A 21,799-nucleotide genomic window follows, 5' to 3' on the forward strand; every position below is an offset into this window, starting at 1 on the left:
AGGTGAAGATCATTAGTTGGGATGTATCAGACAGAGTGTCCTAGTAAGCTATGCTACCCAGGTATCTGATATTCATTACTTTTTGCCTGTCTTACTGTAATGAACTTTTTGTCCTTGCCTTCAAGTTGTTAATTAATTTTTATCTGTGCAGATAAAATATAGTCCCTCTGCTTACCATTCTGTCTTAGTCACTAGATCAGCTACTGCTAGTTGTGGCAAATTAAAATACTAGCTGTCTCATACACAAACTTATTTATTTTGTAATTTTAGTGACCAAAGTTACTGAAATATTTGAATATAATTTTATTACAAGTAAGACATGCTTGTTAGAAAGATTTTTTTTTTTTTTTTTAAGATTTTATTTTTTCTTTTTCTCCCCAAAGCCCCCCGGTACATAGTTGTATATTCTTCGTTGTGGGTCCTTCTAGTTGTGGCATGTGGGACGCTGCCTGAGCGTGGTTTGATGAGCAGTGCCATGTCCGCACCCAGGATTCGAACCAACGAAACACTGGGCTGCCGGCAGCGGAGCGCGCAGACTAAACCACTCGGCCACGGGGCCAGCCCCGCTTGTTAGAAAGATTTTAAACATTATAGAAATATGTGATGCACTATGTAAAATTTTTCCCACAACCCTGATCCATTAGGTTGACCCTTGTTACCAATTTGGTGTTTACTTTTTATTTAACAAAATAAAATTGTACTATGGTACTGTTTTGCAGCTTGCCTTTTTGCATGTAAATACATTTATCGAGGAATTTTTTCAGTATTAGGAATAAATAACTTTATTCTTTTAAAATTATTGTATAATATTCCGTTACATGGACTTACTGTTACTTGTTTATTCAATTCCCATGAAATGGGCACTTAAGTTTTTTTCCAATTTTTTACTGTTACAGAAAGTGCTGAAGTTAACATCCTTGTGTATTTAATTTTGTGCTCTTGTGTGAATATCCAGCTTACTTTTTTCAAAATGGCTAGCCAACATCTTTTATTGAAAAAAATCCCTATTTTCTCCCACTGAATTGAAATGCTACATTTATATATATACTGAATTCCTATGTATACTTGGGTTTATTTCTGAACTAATATGTTCTAATGATCTGTCTCTTAATAGAATATTGTTTTAATTGCTTTAGTTTGTTATTTGCTCTCCTGTCCAGTAAGCTGGCCCCCGTCAGTGCTCTTCTTTTTCAGAACATGTATCAAATCACATATTTATTCTTCCAGATTAACTCCTTTACCCCAATTTACTTTAAAAACTCTGTTGTGATTCTGATTAGGATTACTTTTAATTCCTGTGTTAATTAGAACTGTGTCTCAAAGCTTAAAAAACCTCTTGATAAATATAAAATTCTCACTTCTCTTTCTCAATTTTCTGTTATGTGTCCCCATTTGTCAATTACTTTTTTTGACTGTGTGTAGCCCTACCAAGAATGTTTGCTGAATTTTGCTTTTTATTAATACAGCATTGTTTTTGTTCACAATATAAAATACAATAAAATATCAAATATGCTTATGGACAGCTAATCTTTGACAAAGGTGCTAAGAACATACAATGAAGAAAGGAAAGTCTCTTCAATAAATGGTGTTGGAAAAACTGGATAGCCACATGCAAAAGAATGAAAGTAGACCATTATCTTACACTATACACAAAGATAAACTCAAAATTAATCAAAGACTTGAAGGTAAGATCTGAAACCATAAAACTTCTAGAAGAAAATATAGACAGTACACTCTGACATCAGTCTTAAAAGGATCTTTTTGCATACCATGTCTACTTGGACAAGGGAAACAAAGGAAAAAATAAACAAGTGGGACTTAGACTAAAAAGCTTCTGCAAGGCAAGGGAAACCAGGACCAAAACGAAGACAACACACCAATTGGGAGAAAATATTTACAAATTATATATCTGTCAAGAGGTTAATCTCCATAATATATGAAGAACTCTCACAACTCAGCATCAAACAAAACAAACAACCTGATCAAAAAATGGGCAGAGGATATGAACAGACATTTCTCCAAAGAAGATATGTAGATGGCCAATAGGCACATGAAAAGATGTTCAGCATCACTAATCATTAGGGAAATGCAAATGAAAACTACACTCAGATATCACTTTGTACCCGTTAGAATGGCTATAATCACCAAGACAAAAAATACCAAATGTTGGAGAGGTTGTGGGAGGAAGGGGAACCCTCATCCACTGCCAGTGGGAATGCAAACTGGTGTAGCCACTATGGAAAACAGTATGGAGGTTTCTCAAAAAATTAAAAAGAGAAATAGCATACGACCCAGGTATCCGACTGTTGGGTATTATCCAAAGAACTTGAAATCAACAATTCAAAGAAACATATGCATCCATCTCTTCATTGCAGCATTATTCACAATAGCCAAGACGTGGAAGCCACCCATGTGCCCATCAACTGATAATTGGATAAAGAACATGTGGTGTCACACACACACACACAATGGAGTACTACTCAGCCATAAAAAAGACACAATTGTCCCATTTGCAGCAATGTAGATGGACCTGGAGGGTATGATGTTAAGTGAAATAAGCCAGACAGAGAAATACAAACACTATGATTTCACTCATACGTGGAAGATAAACACATAGACAAAGAGAACTAACTGTTTAGTGGTTACCAGGGGGAAGGGGGTTGGAGGGGGCAGAAAGGGTGAAGGGGCATACTTATATGGTGACCAACAAATAATAATGTACAACTGAAATTTCACAATGTTGTAAACTCTCGTCTCAATAAAAAAATATCAAATATGCTTTTTTCACGTGGTGATTTAGAGATAATTGGTGTCTTTACAACATTGGGTCTTTCTATTTCCAAACAATATATGTCTGTTCATTTATTTTTCTTAAATCTCTCAGTAGAGTTCTATAATTATTTCTTTTACATGTTCTGTGAGTTTATACCTAGTGTTTATTGCATGTGTTTTGCAGTTATAAATTGCAAATCTCTTTCCTTATATTTTTCTAGCTGGTTGTTTTTGGTGTGGAAGGATACTATATATTTTCATATAATAATTTTATGTGGTCACATTAGTGAACCTCCCTTATTTTCTCTCATATTTTTTCAGTTGATTCCTATGGATTTTTCATGTGGGCAATCAGATTATCTGCAAATAGTGATTATTTTGCCTCTTTGTTTCCTAATCCACTTGACTTTAACTTGATTTTCTTTTTTGTGTGTGTGAGGAAGACTGGCCCTGAGCTGACATCTGTTGCCAGTCTTCCTCTTTTTTTTTGCTTGAGGAAGATTGTTGCTCACCTAACATCTGTGACAGTCTTCCTCTATTTTTTGTATGTGAGACATTGCCACAGCATGGCATGATGAGTGGTGCATTGTTCTGTGCCCAGGATCCAAACTCACAAACATCCGAACCATGAAGTGGGGCACAGGAACTTAACCACTACACCTCCGGGCCAGCGCCAACTTGACTTTCTTAACTCTGTTGTTGTTTGTTCCTGAAAAATGTTAATAGTGATAAGAGTAGACATCCTTGTTTTATTTCTGAACTTTCTAGGAGTTTCTCTTGTTTTATTATTAACCAGATGCTTACAGCTGTTACAGTTAGGTTGTGTATGTGTGTATCAAGTTAAGAAAGTACTGTTTTATTTCTACTCAATTAAAACTTTTTTCTATAAGCTTATTAATGATTGTTTAAAAAGGTATTTTAGCTTTTATTGAGCTAATTATATGATTTTCTTTCTCCTTTGAATGTTTAATTTGATGACTTGGTTATTTTTCCTAATATTCGTCTATCATTTTTGGAGTTGACCCACTTTGTCATGAATCCTTCTGCTTCATTCTGTTTTGCAGTATTTTACATAAGATTTTTTTCATTTGTACTAGTCTTTGAGTGTGTGGGTATGGTCACATCTTTGTGTCAGGATTACATTGCCTTCAAAAGAAGCAGCAGAAAACTACTTCTTTTGTGTGTGTGTGAGGAAGATTGTCCCTGAGCTAACATCTGTGCCAATCTTCCTTACTTTTTATGTGGGACACCTCCACAGCATGGCTGATGAGTGGAGTAGGTCCACACCTGGGATCTGAACCCGCGAACCCGGCTGCCTAAGTGGAGTGCGTGGAACTTTAACCACCCGCCCACGGGGCCGGCCCCCAGAAAACTTTCCTTCTTCCCATATGCACAGGAATGGTTTTGATAACATTGGGATTATCTGATCCTTGAAGTTTTGAAGAGACCTGTCCATAAACTGTTTGGATCTGGCGTATTGGGAGATCAGGGGTCAGGAATACATTTGGGCAGGGGGTAGGTTATATTCTTAGGATCCCTTTCTCCTATCGAACTCTAAGATTAAGTAAGCATATCAGATAGGACTTTAGACTCCTTGTTTTCAGTGCTTTTGCTAACATTATTAGATCCCTTGGTTGTTTCTGGAGCTATAGAGAAAAGAGTTAACATACAGGACTGAACTGCTATCTTTAGAAAGGCCTGCTTGCAAGGTGGTCTGTGTCTGGCGTCTGGGAACTTAGATTTTAGAAGGGTTCCTGCCATTAATTGATAAGAGTGGTTCACTTAAACTGTTTGCACAAACAGTATGGTTTATGTTAAACACAGCTTTCCTTCTGGGAATCTGGAATTTGGATACATGCCAGGCAAGGGCTACTTACACAGGGCTACCTACACAAACAGCCCCCACTCAATACTCTTGGCAGATTGGGTCTCTAACAAGCTTCCCGGCTGGCAACATGTAACAAGTTGCTGTCACAGCTTGCTGGGGGAATTAAGCACATCCAGTGTAACTCTGCCAGCCCTGGTGCTCTAGTGCTTAAGATTCTCTCTTGCTCTCACCGCTGCAGCTGGGGTTTGTTCCCTGGTCAGGAAACCACCCATCTGTTGGTTGTCATACTGTGGCAGCTGAGTGTTGCTGTGATGCTGAAAGCTATGCCACCGGGATTTCAAATACCACCAGGGTCACTCATGGTGAACAGGTTTCAGTGGAGCTTCCAGACTAGACAGACTAGGAAGAAGGACCTGGCCACCCACTTCTGAAAAACTGGCCATCAAAACCCTACGAGTAGCAGCAGAGCATTGTGAATGCTGGAAGGTGAAAGGATGGTACAGAAAGATGGGTCAGGGTTTTGCTCTGCTGTACACTGGGTTGCTAGGAGTCCGAATTGACTCGACAGCGCTAACAACAATAACAAAATTCAACTCCGTTGGGAGAGGACCCTTTGGAAACTTATCTCTGGTTTTCCCCCAGAGTTTGCCCCTTGTGCCTTTTCAAAACCTTTGCTGATTTCGCTTTGTATTCTCTCACGGTAATAAATCTCAGCCTCGAGTACGACCATGTGCTGAGTTGTGAGAGTCCATTTCACATGATGGGCCAAAACAGTGATATTCAAAGGCAGTGGCAGAGTAATAAAATATAACAAAAAAAACTCTACTATAACCGTGTCATTACTACTGTGGAAACAATCTCATGGAAGTTAGAAAATTTGTCAAAGATCACATTTGTCGTTAGTGGCAGAATAAGTTTTAAAGCTTAAACAATTCAATAAACAGTTTTACTCTGTAAACTTTAAAACGTTTTTCCAATTTTATTTATCAAATTAAAATTTGTGGTTTAAAAATTAACTTTATTGATGTGTGGTTTCTAAAACATGCTTTTTAAAATGCAAGTGGGTGGATCCAGACTATCACTGTAGATCAGCCTAGGGCATCAGGCAAAAATATTTTCTGCATACAAACTGTGGTATTGGTAACTTTGTTAGCACCATTTGCCTCTTTGCAATAAGATTCACAATGGAATCATATCCTAAATGAACTTTCTCAGTGGATATCTTGTTTGTGTATTTGTGCACCTGAGTAATGGGTGTGAACCTAGAACAACAGAGCCCAAATCAGTGGCTCTTTTCCAGGCTGCTCATTAGCATCATTTTAGAATAGTGATTCCACGTTCCAGGCCAATAAATCAGAATCTCTGATGGGTAGAGCTCAGGCATCTTTTTTTAAGTTCCCACGTTATTCCAACGTGTGGCAAGCTCATTGAGAATCACTGGTCTAATGAAAATTATTTCTATATGCTAATAAAAATTGTGTGTATTTCATACTAAGTGGCTATTTTCCATACCTGGTAATACTCGCTTTATGTCTCCAGTTGGAAAAGCATAATTAAAATGTAAGTTTAGCAAAATGAAATTGTTTGTATTAAGAAGCGCAGATCTGGAGAACCTATTAAGATAGATGTTTTTATATATGGTATTTATGTTTATTATGTGTCAGTTGAACAATTATATATTTACCTTTGAGCTAATTAACCAGAAATCAATCGTTGTCCCTCAAGAGTCATTTAGTAAATCATTTGAGTCTTACTCATGACCTGGATAAAATTTTAAGAATATTACACCAGAATGTGTGCTGGTTATATACATTGCATCCTTTAAGCCAGGGAAACTGTCTATTTGTTTAGAGTCATGCACCATCGTTGAAATACTGAATAGAGATGTGAGAATTTGTGTTGAAGAGGAATAGGGTTTTGGAATCAGGTACCAGTAGCTTTCAGAATTTCATGGCTGGCATAGGAAATTGACTGTGTTATTTTGAACATTGATTGGGTAACTCAGCCAGAAAACAAAACAAAAAACAAAACAATCTGACCCTTTGTCTGGAGTACAGTCAGTCCTTGATCATATGTTAGAGCAGGGGTTGGCAAGCTATAGCCTAAGGGTTAAATCCAGCCCTTTTCTGTAAATAGTTTTATTGGAACATAGCTAGGCTCATTCATTTATTTATTGTCTGTAGCTCCTTTTAGACTCCAGTGGCAGAGGTGAATAGTATAGTCTCCAAAGCCTAAAATATTTACCGTCTGACCCTTTGAAGAAAGTTTACCAACTCCTGTGTTAGACTGTTGTATCACACATTAGATGATTGAATCACTCGTGATTTGCTGATTCTCCTGAATAGCTCCTCTTAAGCTGAATTTGGTTGTTGATAAACAGGTGATTTGAGATGATTCAGTTTTTAGGGCTTTCAAATGGAGGTTGCGGTTGAGGGGCAGGGATTTGCCTTGGCGATGAGGGGAGTATGCTGGTAGCCCTCTGATGCTCCTACTATGGGGGGCCAGAAGCTTGTTTACTTACTTGCGGGGAGGGGATTGTCTCCTTGCCTAATTCACCCTCCATGTTCTTCTATGTGGCATTCCTTGCTGTTGCTCCCTCTGTTTTGGATGGGGATAGAGTAGCAGGTAACTGGAGAACCTGGACCATGAGGATTTTCCACTGCAGTCTCTGGGGATAAAGACCATTTTTCACACACCTTGGGAATAGTGTATCTGAATGTGGAAGTTTAAAGATTAAGAATGGTTTAACCTTTAATCCTAGTCCAAGTGAAGAGTTCAAGAAAGTGTAGAGCTCTAGTGGAGAGAGCGTATCTGGCTCAATTCCCCATATCAGTCTCTGGAGCAACGGAGGGATAGCTGGCTCACCTTTGAACTGTCAGCCACATCTCCACTTAGGGCACCTGACTGCTGATGAAGACTCTCTTCTACTTGCTAGGTCACTTACACCTGAAAAAGCAGTACCTGCAAATATAGTAGAGCCTTAAGAATATAAACATTTTTAGCTTTCGAAGAGCATAACTCCCCTTTCTAGCATGTAAAGCTGTTGATCATGTCAAAGTCTTTGATTTTCAGTTAGTTTTGCAGAAAGGCATTGCATACAGAAACAGGGAAGTGCCTGTAAATGAGATAAAATGTAATGATATTCTGGTAAACACAGGGAACCTGATCATCAGAGCTGCAAGTTTGGACTGGAAGTTACAGTTTGGAGAAAAATATTGGGGTTATTCTTTTTTTTGAAGGGGGTTAGGGTGCTTACTAGAAACTTTTGTTAATAACTGTCAAGTTATTTTTGTGACTCCAGAAGATTATAATTTTTTATAAAATATTTAAGATGGTTTCAGACCAAAACCTCTGAAATTATTTGAAATCTGATGATTTAGTTTATTCTATTTGTGATTTAGGTCCAGATCTGTGCCCAAAGGACTTTTCTACTGGGTTTAATTAGCTATACCCAACCTTTGAAAATCTATCTGTGCTACAAGAGGAATTCCAGTTGTTGATTTTCCTTTTCCTGAGGTACTGAGAAATAAGTGACCATATATGGGTGCAGTTTTCTAGATTGTGATGGCTCCAAGTGCTGTTTGTGTTTGAAGACTTGCGTTTTTGCCTTCCTAGTGTAATGAGGCAGTGAAGGTAGAGGAGTTAATGGAAGCAGGCTGAATTGCTTCCCAGAATGATTGGGTTAATAAAGATATCAGTAATGATGAAATCTCTCGTGTGATTTTTTTTTAAGTATTTTAAAGTTTTACTTAGCTATGTTTATGGTATGTGATTTTTCTAAGTATACTCTCCTCCCACCACTAACTCTCATCCCTTCTCTATGTAATAGATCAGCGACTATCGTCTCTTCTACAAGATGAGTAACAGCCACCCCCTTCGCCCCTTTACTGCAGTGGGGGAAATTGATCATGTGCACATTTTGTCTGAACATATTGGTGCCTTGTTGATTGGGGAAGAATATGGCGACGTCACATTTGTTGTGGAAAAGAAACGTTTTCCTGCCCACAGGGTAATTTTAGCAGCGAGGTGCCAATATTTTCGGTAAGTGTGTAATACTTTTTGAAGATTCAAGTCATTTGTAGAAAACACTGGTATTTTCTACTCTATGAAAAATATGTAACAAAACATAACAATAAATTCTAGCAATCCTTCCATTCAACATCTATAAGCATTTCATCTTTGTAGACTTTTTGTTATTTTTTGAAAATCCCCTTTTCCTTCAGGAGCTGTCTTGGAATTATAGGGTTAGAAGGTGTCCTGGGCTAGATCACCCATTCTATGCCTACATCAACCATTTCTCAAGGTCTCAGGAATATTTCTGAGGCTGAGTCTTTCTTGCCTTTGGCTTCTCCTTACAGCTGATGACTAATGGAACTTAGTATACTGACTTATTGGTAGATAGGTGTCTGGTTGTATAGGTAGATTGACCTCTGGACTTGCTAATGAGCGTGTGTACCTTTTAGTTTCAGACTCCTGAGGTCCAGGACCTGTAGATGATGCAGCAGATCTGTCCCTAAGGCTTGCAGTTTGACAACCCTAAATTAAAGGAAACTTAAGTATTTACTGAGGCTGTTTCATAGTTATATTAGAACTAAAACTACACAAGATGTTTGTGTATTAACTAATGTAAAAATCCTACTTACATGTAGCTATCGTTTTATTCAAACCCTTAATTTCCAAGGTTATAAATGTTAAACTGAGCTCTAATTGCTCCACATTTTACCTAATGTTAGCTAACATGGACTCATGACTGCAATATTAGACTGATAATTTATCTTTGATAAATCCATAGAGTGCATATCCATAGAATCATGGATTTGCCTGGGAAACTTAATCTAAAAATTGAGATGTCAGTGGTAGAGAAAATTTCAGTTACCTTCTAACTGTAATCGGATCTTTACAATTAGAATTAACTGAGATAGCAACACAGCAATACCTAGAGACACACATTGTAGTAAAGGGTGTCTCTTGGAAATATTTACTGTTCAGCCAGAGCTCTTACAGTACTGTATAAACATTTTTAGAATGTTCCATCTTGTACATATAAAATGCCACCGTAGTGAAGCTAGGAGCTTAGAAAAGAGAGGAGTCCATTGAAGGTTCTAGCTACCACTCTCCCATTCCCCTTGCTAGTGGTCATTGCTAGCTACCAAGGCAGCTGGTCCTGGTCTAGTCATTGTTTGTTACCAGCCTCTGTCCTCTGCTTGCTTTTTCTTTTCTGTTTCTTTCCCTTTTCTTACTTTTGGTCTACTCATTACTATTAAAGTGTTTTTTAAGAGTCCATTCTTTATTAAGTCGGAACTTTTTGGCCTTATGTTTAATATTTGTTAATATTAGATACTTTACCCTCTTTCAAAAATAATTAGAAACAGCTGTATGTGGGTATCTTTTAGGTGATCAGTATATTCTTAAAAGAAATTCAAATACTTTTAGAAATTTGAAGATCATACTGAGTGAATGGAATATACTTCCCTCACTTATCGACCTTGTTCATCGTCTCTCTTTGTGGATAGTGAAGCTTTATAATAACTGATGTCTCATTAGGCTAACCTCAAAGTCATTACCAGTGCTGCCTTAGACAGATTCTCAATGCTTTAAAGTGGTTTATGAGGCTGCACTGGAACTCTAAATATGAGCCCCCACCTTGTGGAAAGTTCCCTCCTGTACAGTTAGCTTGTCTTTATTCTGGAGTTGATAGGCTCTATGACAACACTTAGGAGTGCAGAAAAGGAAGAGTAAAGAGTGATAAAGAAAACGTGTGAAACTGAGAGCAAGAGAACAAGGGGGCAAAAAAAGATTCCCCCTGTTCCCCAAAGTCTCAGAGCAGGACTAGCATTTCAAGGGTTCCCTCCACACCTGTCTGGAACTCCTCCCACCCTTCCCCAGGACCTGGCATTCTTGCTGGCCTCAAGGAAATAGCTGAAACCATCCACGAAAGATTCCCAATATTCCGAGCATACCTCTTCATTGGGTTATACTCTGCTCAAAACACCCTTGGAGATTCTTATCAATTCAGAGGGCATCCAGCCATGACTTTAAAATCCCGCCAAGATCTACTCCCAATCCAGTGTGATCCATGGTATTTATCTGGATTCTCTTGCTCTCAGTTTCACACGTTTTCTTTATCACTCTTTACTCTTCCTTTTCTGCACTCTTCTCCTCGGGGCCACCCTTATTTCCTCATAGATTGGAGGTTTAATTGGTTCATATTATTCCTCCTAGATTAATAGAGATAGAAATTCAAATTCATTACCTAACTGGATTGTCCAGTTCTCATTTTTTAGATGAGCAGATAAGCAATAATGTAGGGTTTTTTTTTAATCTGAAAAATACTCAAAGACAGAAATAAAAGTGAAATCATTCATAATACCATCACCTATTTCATTTTTAATTTATAAAGTAACAAATGAAAGTCCTTCCGTCTCAGCCATCTACTCCTATTCTCCGGAGACAATCACTGTTAACAGTTTAATATGAATTTCCCCTTGATTTTTCTTAATATAGGTGGATATATCTATATATACATCTATGTGCCTACACATATAAGTATGCGGTATACACTTTTTTCCATGCAACACGTATGAATCTTCCACTTGACTTACTCACTAACTATATCCTAGATATCTTTACAAGACAGTATATATTGATCTCCCTTAATCTTTCTGGCTTTATGGCTGCATAAAATGTGTATATCACAGTTTTTTCAACCATGTTCCTGTTGATGGACATTTAAGATTTTTTCCAATGTTTCCATTGTTCCTGTATATATTCTTATAGATTTATCTTTACCTTGCTGAATTATTTCTCTAGAATTGAGTTCTAAAAGTGAGATTACTGAGTTGAAGGATAGGCACAGTTTAGATTTAAATAGATATTACTTAAATTACTTTCCAAAAAGAAGTCCCCATTTATACTCTCAAAGCAGGGCATGAGAAAACCTGTTTTTCCATTGCTTTTGTAGTGTTAAATATTAACAGGCTTTTTAATTTCTGCCAATCTGACGGGAGAATGGCACCTGATTATGTTTAATTGTTTTTATCTGATTATATCTTTTCTTCTAGAGTTTTACTTTTTAAACTGCCTTGTTGACCTTTAACATGTTTGTATTGATTTCACTGTTCCTCTCAAAAGAGCACTTTCATCTTTCTATTTAATGAATATCTATTACGTATCTTGAGCTCTCAGGATATTTCATTAGTCTAGTTGTTTATAGAATTAATTCAAAATAGTTTTTAAATGATTTCTTTTACTTTCTTTAGAGAACTATTTAAAGTGATGTGTGCATTTCTTGATATGCACTGAATTTTTGTATCGTTAAACAAATTCGTGTTTGTATAATGTTGATAACTGTTCTCATAATTTTGTAGCAAATCCTATTTGAGGTTTTCCTCATGCGTTTCTTCTCTGATGCGCAGAGCATTACTGTATGGCGGAATGCGAGAATCTCAGCCTGAAGCAGAAATCCCTCTCCAGGACACCACTGCGGAAGCATTTACAATGCTGCTTAAATACATCTACACCGGGCGGGCGACGCTGACAGATGAGAAGGAAGAGGTGCTGCTGGACTTTCTGAGCCTGGCTCATAAATATGGATTTCCGGAGCTGGAGGATTCTACCTCTGAGTATCTCTGCACCATACTTAACATTCAGAATGTCTGTATGACTTTCGATGTGGCCAGTCTCTACTCCCTTCCCAAGTTGACTTGCATGTGCTGCATGTTTATGGACAGAAATGCTCAGGAGGTGCTCTCAAGTGAAGGCTTCCTCTCCCTTTCTAAGGTGTGTCATTGCCTACAAGTAGTTTACAGGCGTGCATTGTTTCAGTTATATCTCTACAGTAGAAATATAGCAATTCACTAAAAATACAGCAATAAAAATCATCAGTGTGAAAGAGGTTGTCTGTCTAGCCACCTGCCTCTGGCTGCTGAGACTCTGGATCATATAAGAGAGAGGCAGATTGCTTCTGTTTGCTTTTAAGGTTCTTCTGGTAAATTCTCTGTATAAAAGAGACTGTGCTGCTGTGTGGTTGTTTTCAATGTCTTGACAGTGAAATAGGCTCCTTTGTGGTGGTGTATATTATTTTCCGATTTTGTATTTCTCTGACAGAGAATGCAATTAATAATTCCTTATTACGAGAGGGAAAATTCATAAAGGAGATCAAGTGCATCATTGGATGTCTTTAAGTCACTCCCTTTTATTTTTTTTGCTGGCTCAAAATTCACTATTATGCAGTGTACAATATGTGTTTTGCACATCGTATAATAGCTAGAGTAAAACTATTTTGCTCGAATCTTTCTCTCACCCCTGGTGGTTGTCTCCTTCCCCCTTCTGTGTTCCTCCTAGGACCTGAATATTTCAAATGAGAAAACCTATTTGAAAAGCTGCATATCTTGGTTTGACTGTAAAGTACGATTTTTATTATCCTACTTAATTTTTAGAGGCACGGGTCTTTAAGGGTTGCACCAGTGTTGCTGGAGGTGTCTGGAAATCTGAAAACCAAAAATATGATAGTGCAGTAATACTGCAGAACAAAAGATTTTGAATTTTAAATGCCAGATGTATCCTACTGATTTATAAATGTAAATTCTCCTAAAGAACCCGTATGGAGGGACAACTCCTCATGTTACCACTTTTCTTCTTGTTATTTTATTAAAGATGGGGCCAGATGTGTTGGAAAGACTAGATGTTTGATGGAATGGTATAAGACGCCTATGGCTATTCATACAACCATAATATACAAGAGAGTATATGGCACAAAGATTAAGGAAAGAAGATGGTCAAAAAGAGCTAATTGTTTAAATATAAGTGGTACTTGCAGTTCTGAAAGGTTTTACTAATTGATCATGCACATGGTTGAGCTCCATAATAACTCACATTTTTCCTTTTTATCCTTTTCAGACAGCACTTTTAAACATCGTATTAAGAGATTCATTTGCAGCTCCCGAAAAAGATATTTTCCTAGCCTTGTTAAACTGGTGTAAGCACAATTCAAAAGAGAATCATGCTGAAATCATGCAGGCTGTGCGTTTACCTCTGATGAGCCTCACTGAGCTTCTGAATGTTGTAAGGCCTTCGGGACTGTTGTCTCCTGACGCCATTCTGGATGCCATTAAAGTTCGGTCAGAGAGCCGGGATATGGACCTCAATTACAGAGGCATGCTCAGTAAGTACCTGTTTATCCTAGTCTCACCAAGAAGTTTCGTTTGCATCTTATGACAGTCTCAGCTACAAAACTATGGTGCAGGTATACATAGTATTTATGAGTCTGGGAACCTACAGCTCTGCTGCCATGGATGCCTTTCCCTGTCATTCTCCTGTTAATTCCTCCTGAGATGGCCTAGCCTTTGTAGACTCCAAGATAGGCATTTCTTGCCGTTCCTGGAGAAATTTCTCCAGCTGCTCCCTAGAATGTCAAAAATAGACAGCTTCCTGAAAAGCTTCTTCTCATGCTAAGACCTTTCCTCCCTTCCTCCATCAAATCAATACTGAGTACATGCTATGTACTTATTAATATTTTAGGTACCATGAACACAGAGATTCTAAATAGCAATAATAGTAGTTAACACTTATGTAGCATTTCCAACACTTATGTGGTGATTTTTCTTGCTAATAAAAATTATAGCAATTAACACTTATCATGTGCTTATTTGTATCAATAACAGTACTACATGATCATTTAAGTCTCATAGCAACCCTTTGAGGTTGGTACCATTATGGCTTCATTTTACACATGAGGAAACTGAAGCACAGAGAGGTTAAGTAACTTGCCCAAGATCACACAGAAAGATGCAGAGCTTAGATTCAGACCTAGGTAGTTAGGCTCCAGAGGCTTCATAATTAACCACTAAACTATGCTGTGTAAGTGCAAAATATAGTCTCTGCCTTTGATCCTTTTCATTTCATTGTGGAAATAAGACATCCTCCTATGAAAAGTTAAATGCAGCAGTGCTCAAGATGGGTCCATGCTGTGACCTCACAAGAGGGCATGGCTTGGAATGATTGAGGGAGAGTTCATGGAGGTTTTGAAGCTTGAGGTGAGCCTTGACATTTGATTTGAATAGCATCAGGGTGGGCTGCATTTCAGATGGGAGGACTGGTGAGGTGAAGAGACAGAGGTTAGAGTATCTGAAGGACCATGAACAAAAGAGCTTGCCTAGAGTAGAAGGTTTATGTTGATTAATAACGAAGAAAATCTACAAAGGTCAGCTCAGGCGAAATCATGGAAGTCTGAAACTGCGGTGGGATTTTGCTTATGCACAGTGAGAAGCTGATTTCGGAGAGGGGAAGAAGCATGAGGACACTTTGATCCCTGGTACTGTACTTGATGATTTGGAAGAGGGGAAAACTGGATTCTGGGAGGCCAGTGAGGGGGGTATTTAAGTTGTGCATGATTGATACGACGTTAGACTAGGTGGCAGGGAAAATGGAAAACAATGGATGTATAGAGGAGATACTATTTTAAAAAATTAGGTCTATTTGAGGATTAAGTTTAGGAGGAAGTTATTTTATCAAATCTAAGAAACAAGAAATTCTGAGGCACTGTTGTTTTATGTACTACTAAGAAAGGAAATGGCATTTTTTTAAATCGTGACACACTAGCACGTCTGTATCCCAACTTCAGAAATGTTAAAATTGGAAAAAATGTGTGTCTTAGAATTAATGAAATATATAGTAGGTCTTTGAAGAAAATGCTGCGCTTGTTTTTAGACTTACTGAGTTTGAGGGGTTCCAGGACCTCTAAGTTGTAAGTTCTGTCTCGTGTTAGTCATTTCCCTGAGTGATCTTTTCCTTGACCGTGGCTTCAGACGCTCTCTTGAAATATTGATTGATCTTAAATAGGTGTCCTTAGGCTGAACTTCTCTCCTGACTCATCAGATTTAGACTTCTTTTCACTGGGCATCGGAGAAAAAGCATAGGTTTTGGAGCCAAATTTGACTTCAAATCCTGAATTAGTGGCTTACTAGTTATATGACCTGGTATTAGATTAAATAAGGAATTTTACCTTCAGTTTTATATCTCCTAGTATTGTTAGGAGAATTAAGTGAAATAATGTGTGCAAATAATAGGTGTAAACTCAATGTTATTTTATCATTATTTGTGTTCTTCCTCATGTCTGTATGTTTGTCTAGGAATTGCCACAGTTTTAAACATTTTTATTTACTTGTGTTTGGTCTTTGAAAGCAGAGATGATCTTTGTAAGGACTATTGATCTTTAGGTCCTCAACATTTTACACACTGAATAGCATATAGCAGACGCTTGGTGAGTGAATGCAAGGAGAAATGTCTAATAGCAGTGGAAGCACGTTACTGGTGTTTAGGAAGCAGTCAAAGCTGGTGATAAAAGAGTTGAAATCTGGGCTCGAGTATAGAGAAGGAAAGTAAAGGTCAAAGTCTGGGACTTGGAGAAGACCTATAGCCAGGGGGCTGAAGGCAGAAAAGGAGGAATTTGAGAGGTAGGAAGAAAACTGGGATAGGGTTACAGAAGCCAACAGAGGGGAGAGCTTTGTGTGGAGAGGATGGTCAGCGGTATCTGGTGATGCTGAGAGGTCAGGAAGAAGGAGAATTGAGAGAAAACTTTTAGATATGAATTGTGATAAGTTGGTAAGTAATCTGAATAGAAGCTTAGCTAAACAGGGAATTTAGACCCTGAGTTTGAAAAGATAGTAAATACATTTGGTGTGTGAATTGAAGTGAAAAGTAGTAAAGAAATAGCATGGTAGCTAGAGGGGTCAGGTTGGAGAGGTCTGGAAAGAGACTGGAGGTGCTACAGAATGGTACTAGTTGAGGGTCAGCCTTGGGTAAAGTGTGGGAGGATGGAAGGGAGAGAGCTAACAAGATGAGTAATACAATTTTAGACTTTCTAAATCCTCATTATTGATTCCTCTTATATAAGCTCCTTTTTTCCCCTTCTCATCGCAGTTTTGATTTGAGGTGCTAGTAGGGCCCTGTAACTGGATTCGTTATAGGGATAGGCATGGGACATTGCTGCAGGAGTGGGGAGATGCTTTGGACATTAGCTTGGAATTATCACTTGTCAGCACAGGTGTCAGACCTGGGTTGTTACAATCCCATGAAATTACTGTGAAAGGGAGTAATCAACTAGTTGAGATACACTTAGTTCTGGAATGATATACTTGCTGTAGTTATTGCTCATAAATGTTAAATTCTTCATTTTGGAATAATTCAGTGGTAGCTCAAGAAGATTACATAAATATTTGGGAATCTTTTATCTAACTTCTAAACTTGAGAAGAGATTAAATAGCAGGCTGTTTTTCTGACTTTTTAATTATATGAATAGTAAAATAAATAATATAAATACCAAGAAAGCATATGACTTTCCTATCAGATCCTACAAAGTAGGTTAGTTATTTTCTAAGTAAATGTTATCCAAACATTCATATCATTTTCTTTTATCAAATTTCTTCACTGTTAGGAAAAAAAGGGTCTAAAATTTCAGAATTGTTCCTGGGCTGATGATCTAGAAAGATAGTTCTGGTTATTTTGAAATTACTGATCAAATTTGTTTTTGTTCTTCTCTGGGTGTAGGTTCTGTGTCTTTCAGGACTTTTCATGAAATGTGGAGAAGTTCTGTCTTGGGACTAGGGGCGCAGATACTAATGGTTTTTCTTTGGGTTCATTAATATTGGTTACTAGAAGGTTCAATTCTTAGAGTTGCATATCCTGAGGCTTTTTACCAAATTACAGTGATTTTCCTCCTCCCTAAACTAAAGAGAACCCAAAGGGTGTTTTTAACTTACCACTGATGATTAGTCTTGGAAGGTGGTTTAGACTAGTTTTGTATTTATATAATGATGAGCATTTGTCTATACACTTAGGGAAAAGGACTTAACTTTTTATGACATTTTTTTTTTTCCTTAGGGTATTTGAACTTCTTGTACTCTGACCATTCCCTTAATGTTTAGTTTTGTCTTAGCTGTGGAGCTATTTCTGCCTTGAAACTTAGTGCTTTTTCTCTTCAGGCTGAGTTATGCTTTGTTTTGTGTGTCTCCGGTTTTAGACTTTGGGAAAGAGAACAGTAATTTCTTGTTTCTTCGTGTTTCTAGCAGGAGCATATCACAACTTCCATCCTCAAGATTTCTTTATTGAGTAAAAGTCAGTCTGTACATAGGCCTGCTAAGTTAGGTTATTGGTTGATATATAAATGTGTATTTAAATCTGTGCTGTGGGTACAGGGTACCACGTACCTATTCCCATAGTTTCCAGTAACTCAGAGTGAGGGAGTTTGCATTGTGATGTTATAATTGTTGCTTTTCCTGCCTAGACTCATCTAGAGTGAGCTACTTGAGGACCGTAAGTATGTCTTTTCACCTGTGTTTCCCAGCATCTTGCACAGTGCCTGAATCTAGACTTTTCAAAGTAAATGGGTGACTGACTGAGTCCATCCCTTACTTCTGAACTACAATTTAAAATTTATCTCATCTATCCTATGAAAACAGTAATAACAAAAATGAACATTGAATACTTTTAAAACTCTTTGACTTCTATTAATGTCTGTCTTCCCAACTATAGTTTATAGTATCTTCATTCCGCAAACTAGGGGGTTCACAAATTCTCTCTACTGAGTATTCCTCTGTGGGGGCATTTCGTGTCTGATGTGCACTCTTGTCTCCATTAGACAGTGAGGTGATAGAGGACTGAGTCTAGCACAGTGACTAGCACACAAAAGGCAGCTTAGGAGTTTTTTCTTCTTCAAATAAATAGGGTAAATGTCCAATTAAGCTCTTATTCTATGTTGTCATTCTGTGATCTTTGTATGTCACTTGCCTAAAGTTAGCAAGTGATATCGGTGCCCACCCTGGAACCAAAGTGCTGATCTGACTCACATAACTAGTGCTCTTTGAAAGAGTCTCCTGCCGGAGTTATTCTGTTTCTATTTGTGGGTGTTTGAGAACCAGTACTGTCAGATATGGAAAGGAGGCCTGCAGAGGATGGAGATAACAGGAAAGTTAAGTAAGACAGGAGTTGTCGTGGAAGTCATTGGTAATGGCACACTTGTTGGAAGGGAGCATCTGTGCATCTTCAGAGAAGTCGAGTGGGGGGATGGAAGATGATTTATGGGACAGAATGGGTAAAGAGATTGCAGTGGGCAGAGAACTAAGTGTGGATCCAAATGATCCATCAGGGTGAACACCATCTCAGCCTAGCTGTAACGGAGAGTTCAATAAGGGGTGATTAAGAACAGAAGGCAATTAAAGGGGGCTGACCCTGTGGTTGAGTGGTTAAGTTAGCACACTCTGCTTTGGCGGCCAAGAGTTTCACCGGTTTGCATCCTGGGCACATACCTAGCACTACTCATCAAGCCATGCTGAGGCAGCATCCCACATAGTAGAACTAGAAGGACCTACAACTATGTACTGGGGGGCTTTGGGGAGAAGAAGAATTAAAAAAAAATTGGCAACAGATGTTAGCTCAGGGCCAATCTTAAAAAAAAAAGAACATAAAGCAATTAAAGAAAAACACAAGACGATCAACCCAGCACCACTCACATTCTGTCACTGTGTAGCAAGGGGCAGCTCCTGCTCCGTTTCTCCTTGGTTTTTCTTTCTAATAATTGGCTTGTTTCTGACTAGCCTGTGGAACTTAAAAGCTTAACTTTTTTCCTTAATGTTTGTAAAATGCATCAAAAATTAAAAATGTAAAGAAAACTATTATCTACTATCTTGTTTAATCCCTACTACCCTATATTTTTTGAGAGCTCTTTTCTCTACTAATACACAAATGTAGGCAGTAAGAATGTTTATGATTTATTTTACTATGGCTTGAATTTTCTTATGATCATTTTTTCTCCTAAAAAGATTTTTTTTAATGTTTTATTGCAGTAACATTGGTCTAGAACGTTATGTAAATTTCAGGTGTACATCGTTATATTTCACTTTCTTTGTAGATTACATCCTGTTCACCATCCAAAGGTGTGGAAGATGTGGAAATCCTTCACCACACACGTGTGCATAATCACCCCTTTTGCCCTCCTTCCTCCCCCCCTTCCCCTGTGGTAACCACCAATCTAATCTCTGTCTCCATGTGATTGTTTGTTGTTGTTTTTATCTTCTACTTATGAGAGAGATCATACGGTGTTTGACTTTCTCCCTCTGACTTATTTTGCTTAGCAAAATGCCCTCAAGGTCCATCCATGTTGTCACAAATAGCCGGATTTCATCATTTCTTATGGCTGAGTTACATTCCATTGTGTATATATACCACGTCTTCTTTGTCCTTTCATCCCTTGATGGATACCTAGATTGCTTCCAAGTCTTGGCTATTGTGAATAAGGCTGTGATGAACATAGGGGTACATGTGTCTTTAAGCATTCAGCTGTCTTTACACATTCGTATTTTCATGTTCTTTGAATAAATACCCATCGGTGGAATAGCTGGATCGTATGGTAGTTCTATTCTTATTTTTTTGAAGAATCTCCATACTGTTTTCCATAGTGGCTGTACCAGTTTGCATTCCCACCAGCAGTGTATGAGGGTTCCTTTCTCTCCATATCCTCTTCAACACTTGCAGTTTCCTGTCTTGTTAATTATAGCCATTCTGATGGGAGTGAGGTGATATTTATTGTAGTTTTGATTTACATTTCCCTGATAGTTGATGATGTTGAATATCTTTTCATGTGCCTGTTGGCCATCTGTATATCTTCTTTGAAGAAGTATCTGTTCAAATCTTTTGCCTACTTTTTAATTGGGTTGTTAGTTTTTTTTATTGTTGAGATGTATGAGTTCTTTCTGTATTTTGGATATTAACCCTTTATCAGATATATGGTTTGCAAATATCTTTTCTCCCAATTGTTAGATTGTCTTTTCGTTTTGTTGATGGTTTCCTTTGCTGTGCAGAAGCTTTTAAATTTGATGTAGTCAGACATGGTACTTAAAAATATGCTGCTCAGACTGATGTTGAATACTACCTATGTTTTCTTCCAAAAGTTTCATGGTTCCAGGTCTTACATTCAAGTCTTTAATCCATTTTCAGTTAATTTTTGTGTATGGTGTAAGATAATGGTCTACTTTCATTCTTTTGTATGTGGCTGTCCAGTTTTCTCAACACCATTTATTTATTTATTTATTTATTTTGAGGAAGTTTAGCCTTGAGCTAACCTCTGTGCCAATCCTCCTCTTTTTGCTGAGGAATCTGGGCCCTGAGCTAGCATCTGTGCCCATCTTCCTCTCTTTTATTTGTGGGATGCCTGCCCACAGCATGGCTTGATAAGCGGTGCTCCCCAGCACCATTTTTTGAAGAGACTTTCCTTTCTCCATGGTATGTTCTTGGCTCCCTTGTCGAAAATTAGCTGTCCATAGATGTGTGGGTTTATTTCTGGGCCACTTTTCCTCTTAAATTCATCATTTAACTATAGATTTTCCAAAAAAAAATACTTGGAGTTATGCTTTTATCCTGTGAGATACTCAGATTATAGTTACCATGAGAGAATTTCCACTTGTGTAAACGCTGCCCATTTTGAAGTGAAAGATACTTCGAGGGAATCTGTATCAAGAACAGTTAGAAAAGTTCTCAAGTACTCTCGAAATAAACTTCCAAAGAAGATGTAGACTTGTGGTAGAAATTTCATTTCCATTTTAGACTTTTAGTTACAGTCACTTGAAACTCTTGTGCCTAGTATGTTATTCCTAGCTGGTAAGTTTTAAAGGTGAAGAATCGTATATTCAGAGAAAATGAAAGGGTAGCAGCAGTTTCTAAATCTGAAAGCTTGAATTCCCCCTTCTTGGCTTGGTCTTGACTGGTGGTGTCGAAACTGGAGGAGATGGTTCCAGTGGTTAGCAGCAACAGACTTTGGACCAGCACGTTTTATACCCAGCAATAAGGGAACAAATTTTCTTTTTACCAAGTGGTTGCATGTCATTGATACCTGAAAAGCACAAATTAGAAGCTTTTGTTTGCTTGCTTGCTTTATAAGTGCTTCACCTCTAGATTGGAGGCATCAGGAGGGCAGGCCTATCTCTGTCTAGTTCACTGGGTATTCCCAGTGCCTCACGTGGTACCTGGTACAGAATGAGTCCTCAGTAAATGTTATTTGACTTACTGAGTGCTTTATACTTATAAAGTACATTAGCATATATTATTTGCAGTGTTATCTTTACAGTAACCCTGTGAGTGGGTTGGGCAAAGTAGTATTGTTTTTAGATGAGAACACAAGTTCAGAGAGACTAAGAGACTTCACTCAAG

At 37.9% G+C, this 21,799-nt stretch overlaps 1 protein-coding gene across 1 annotated transcript in view; it reads left to right on the forward strand.

Moving 5' to 3' along the window:
- BTBD9 (BTB domain containing 9) overlaps positions 1 to 21,799 on the forward strand; it is a 381,549-nt gene that overhangs the window by 29,226 nt on the left and 330,524 nt on the right. Inside the window, exons 2-4 of the mRNA XM_014830910.3 lie at positions 8,430 to 8,641; positions 12,016 to 12,379; positions 13,499 to 13,763. Of these exons, the coding sequence (XP_014686396.2) occupies positions 8,457 to 8,641; positions 12,016 to 12,379; positions 13,499 to 13,763 (814 nt within the window). The 5' untranslated portion in view covers positions 8,430 to 8,456. The remainder of the gene's footprint in view (positions 1 to 8,429; positions 8,642 to 12,015; positions 12,380 to 13,498; positions 13,764 to 21,799) is intronic.

This window comes from Equus asinus, chromosome 8 (genome assembly GCF_041296235.1).
Source record: "Equus asinus isolate D_3611 breed Donkey chromosome 8, EquAss-T2T_v2, whole genome shotgun sequence".
In the NCBI taxonomy this organism is placed as follows: Eukaryota; Metazoa; Chordata; class Mammalia; order Perissodactyla; family Equidae; genus Equus; species Equus asinus.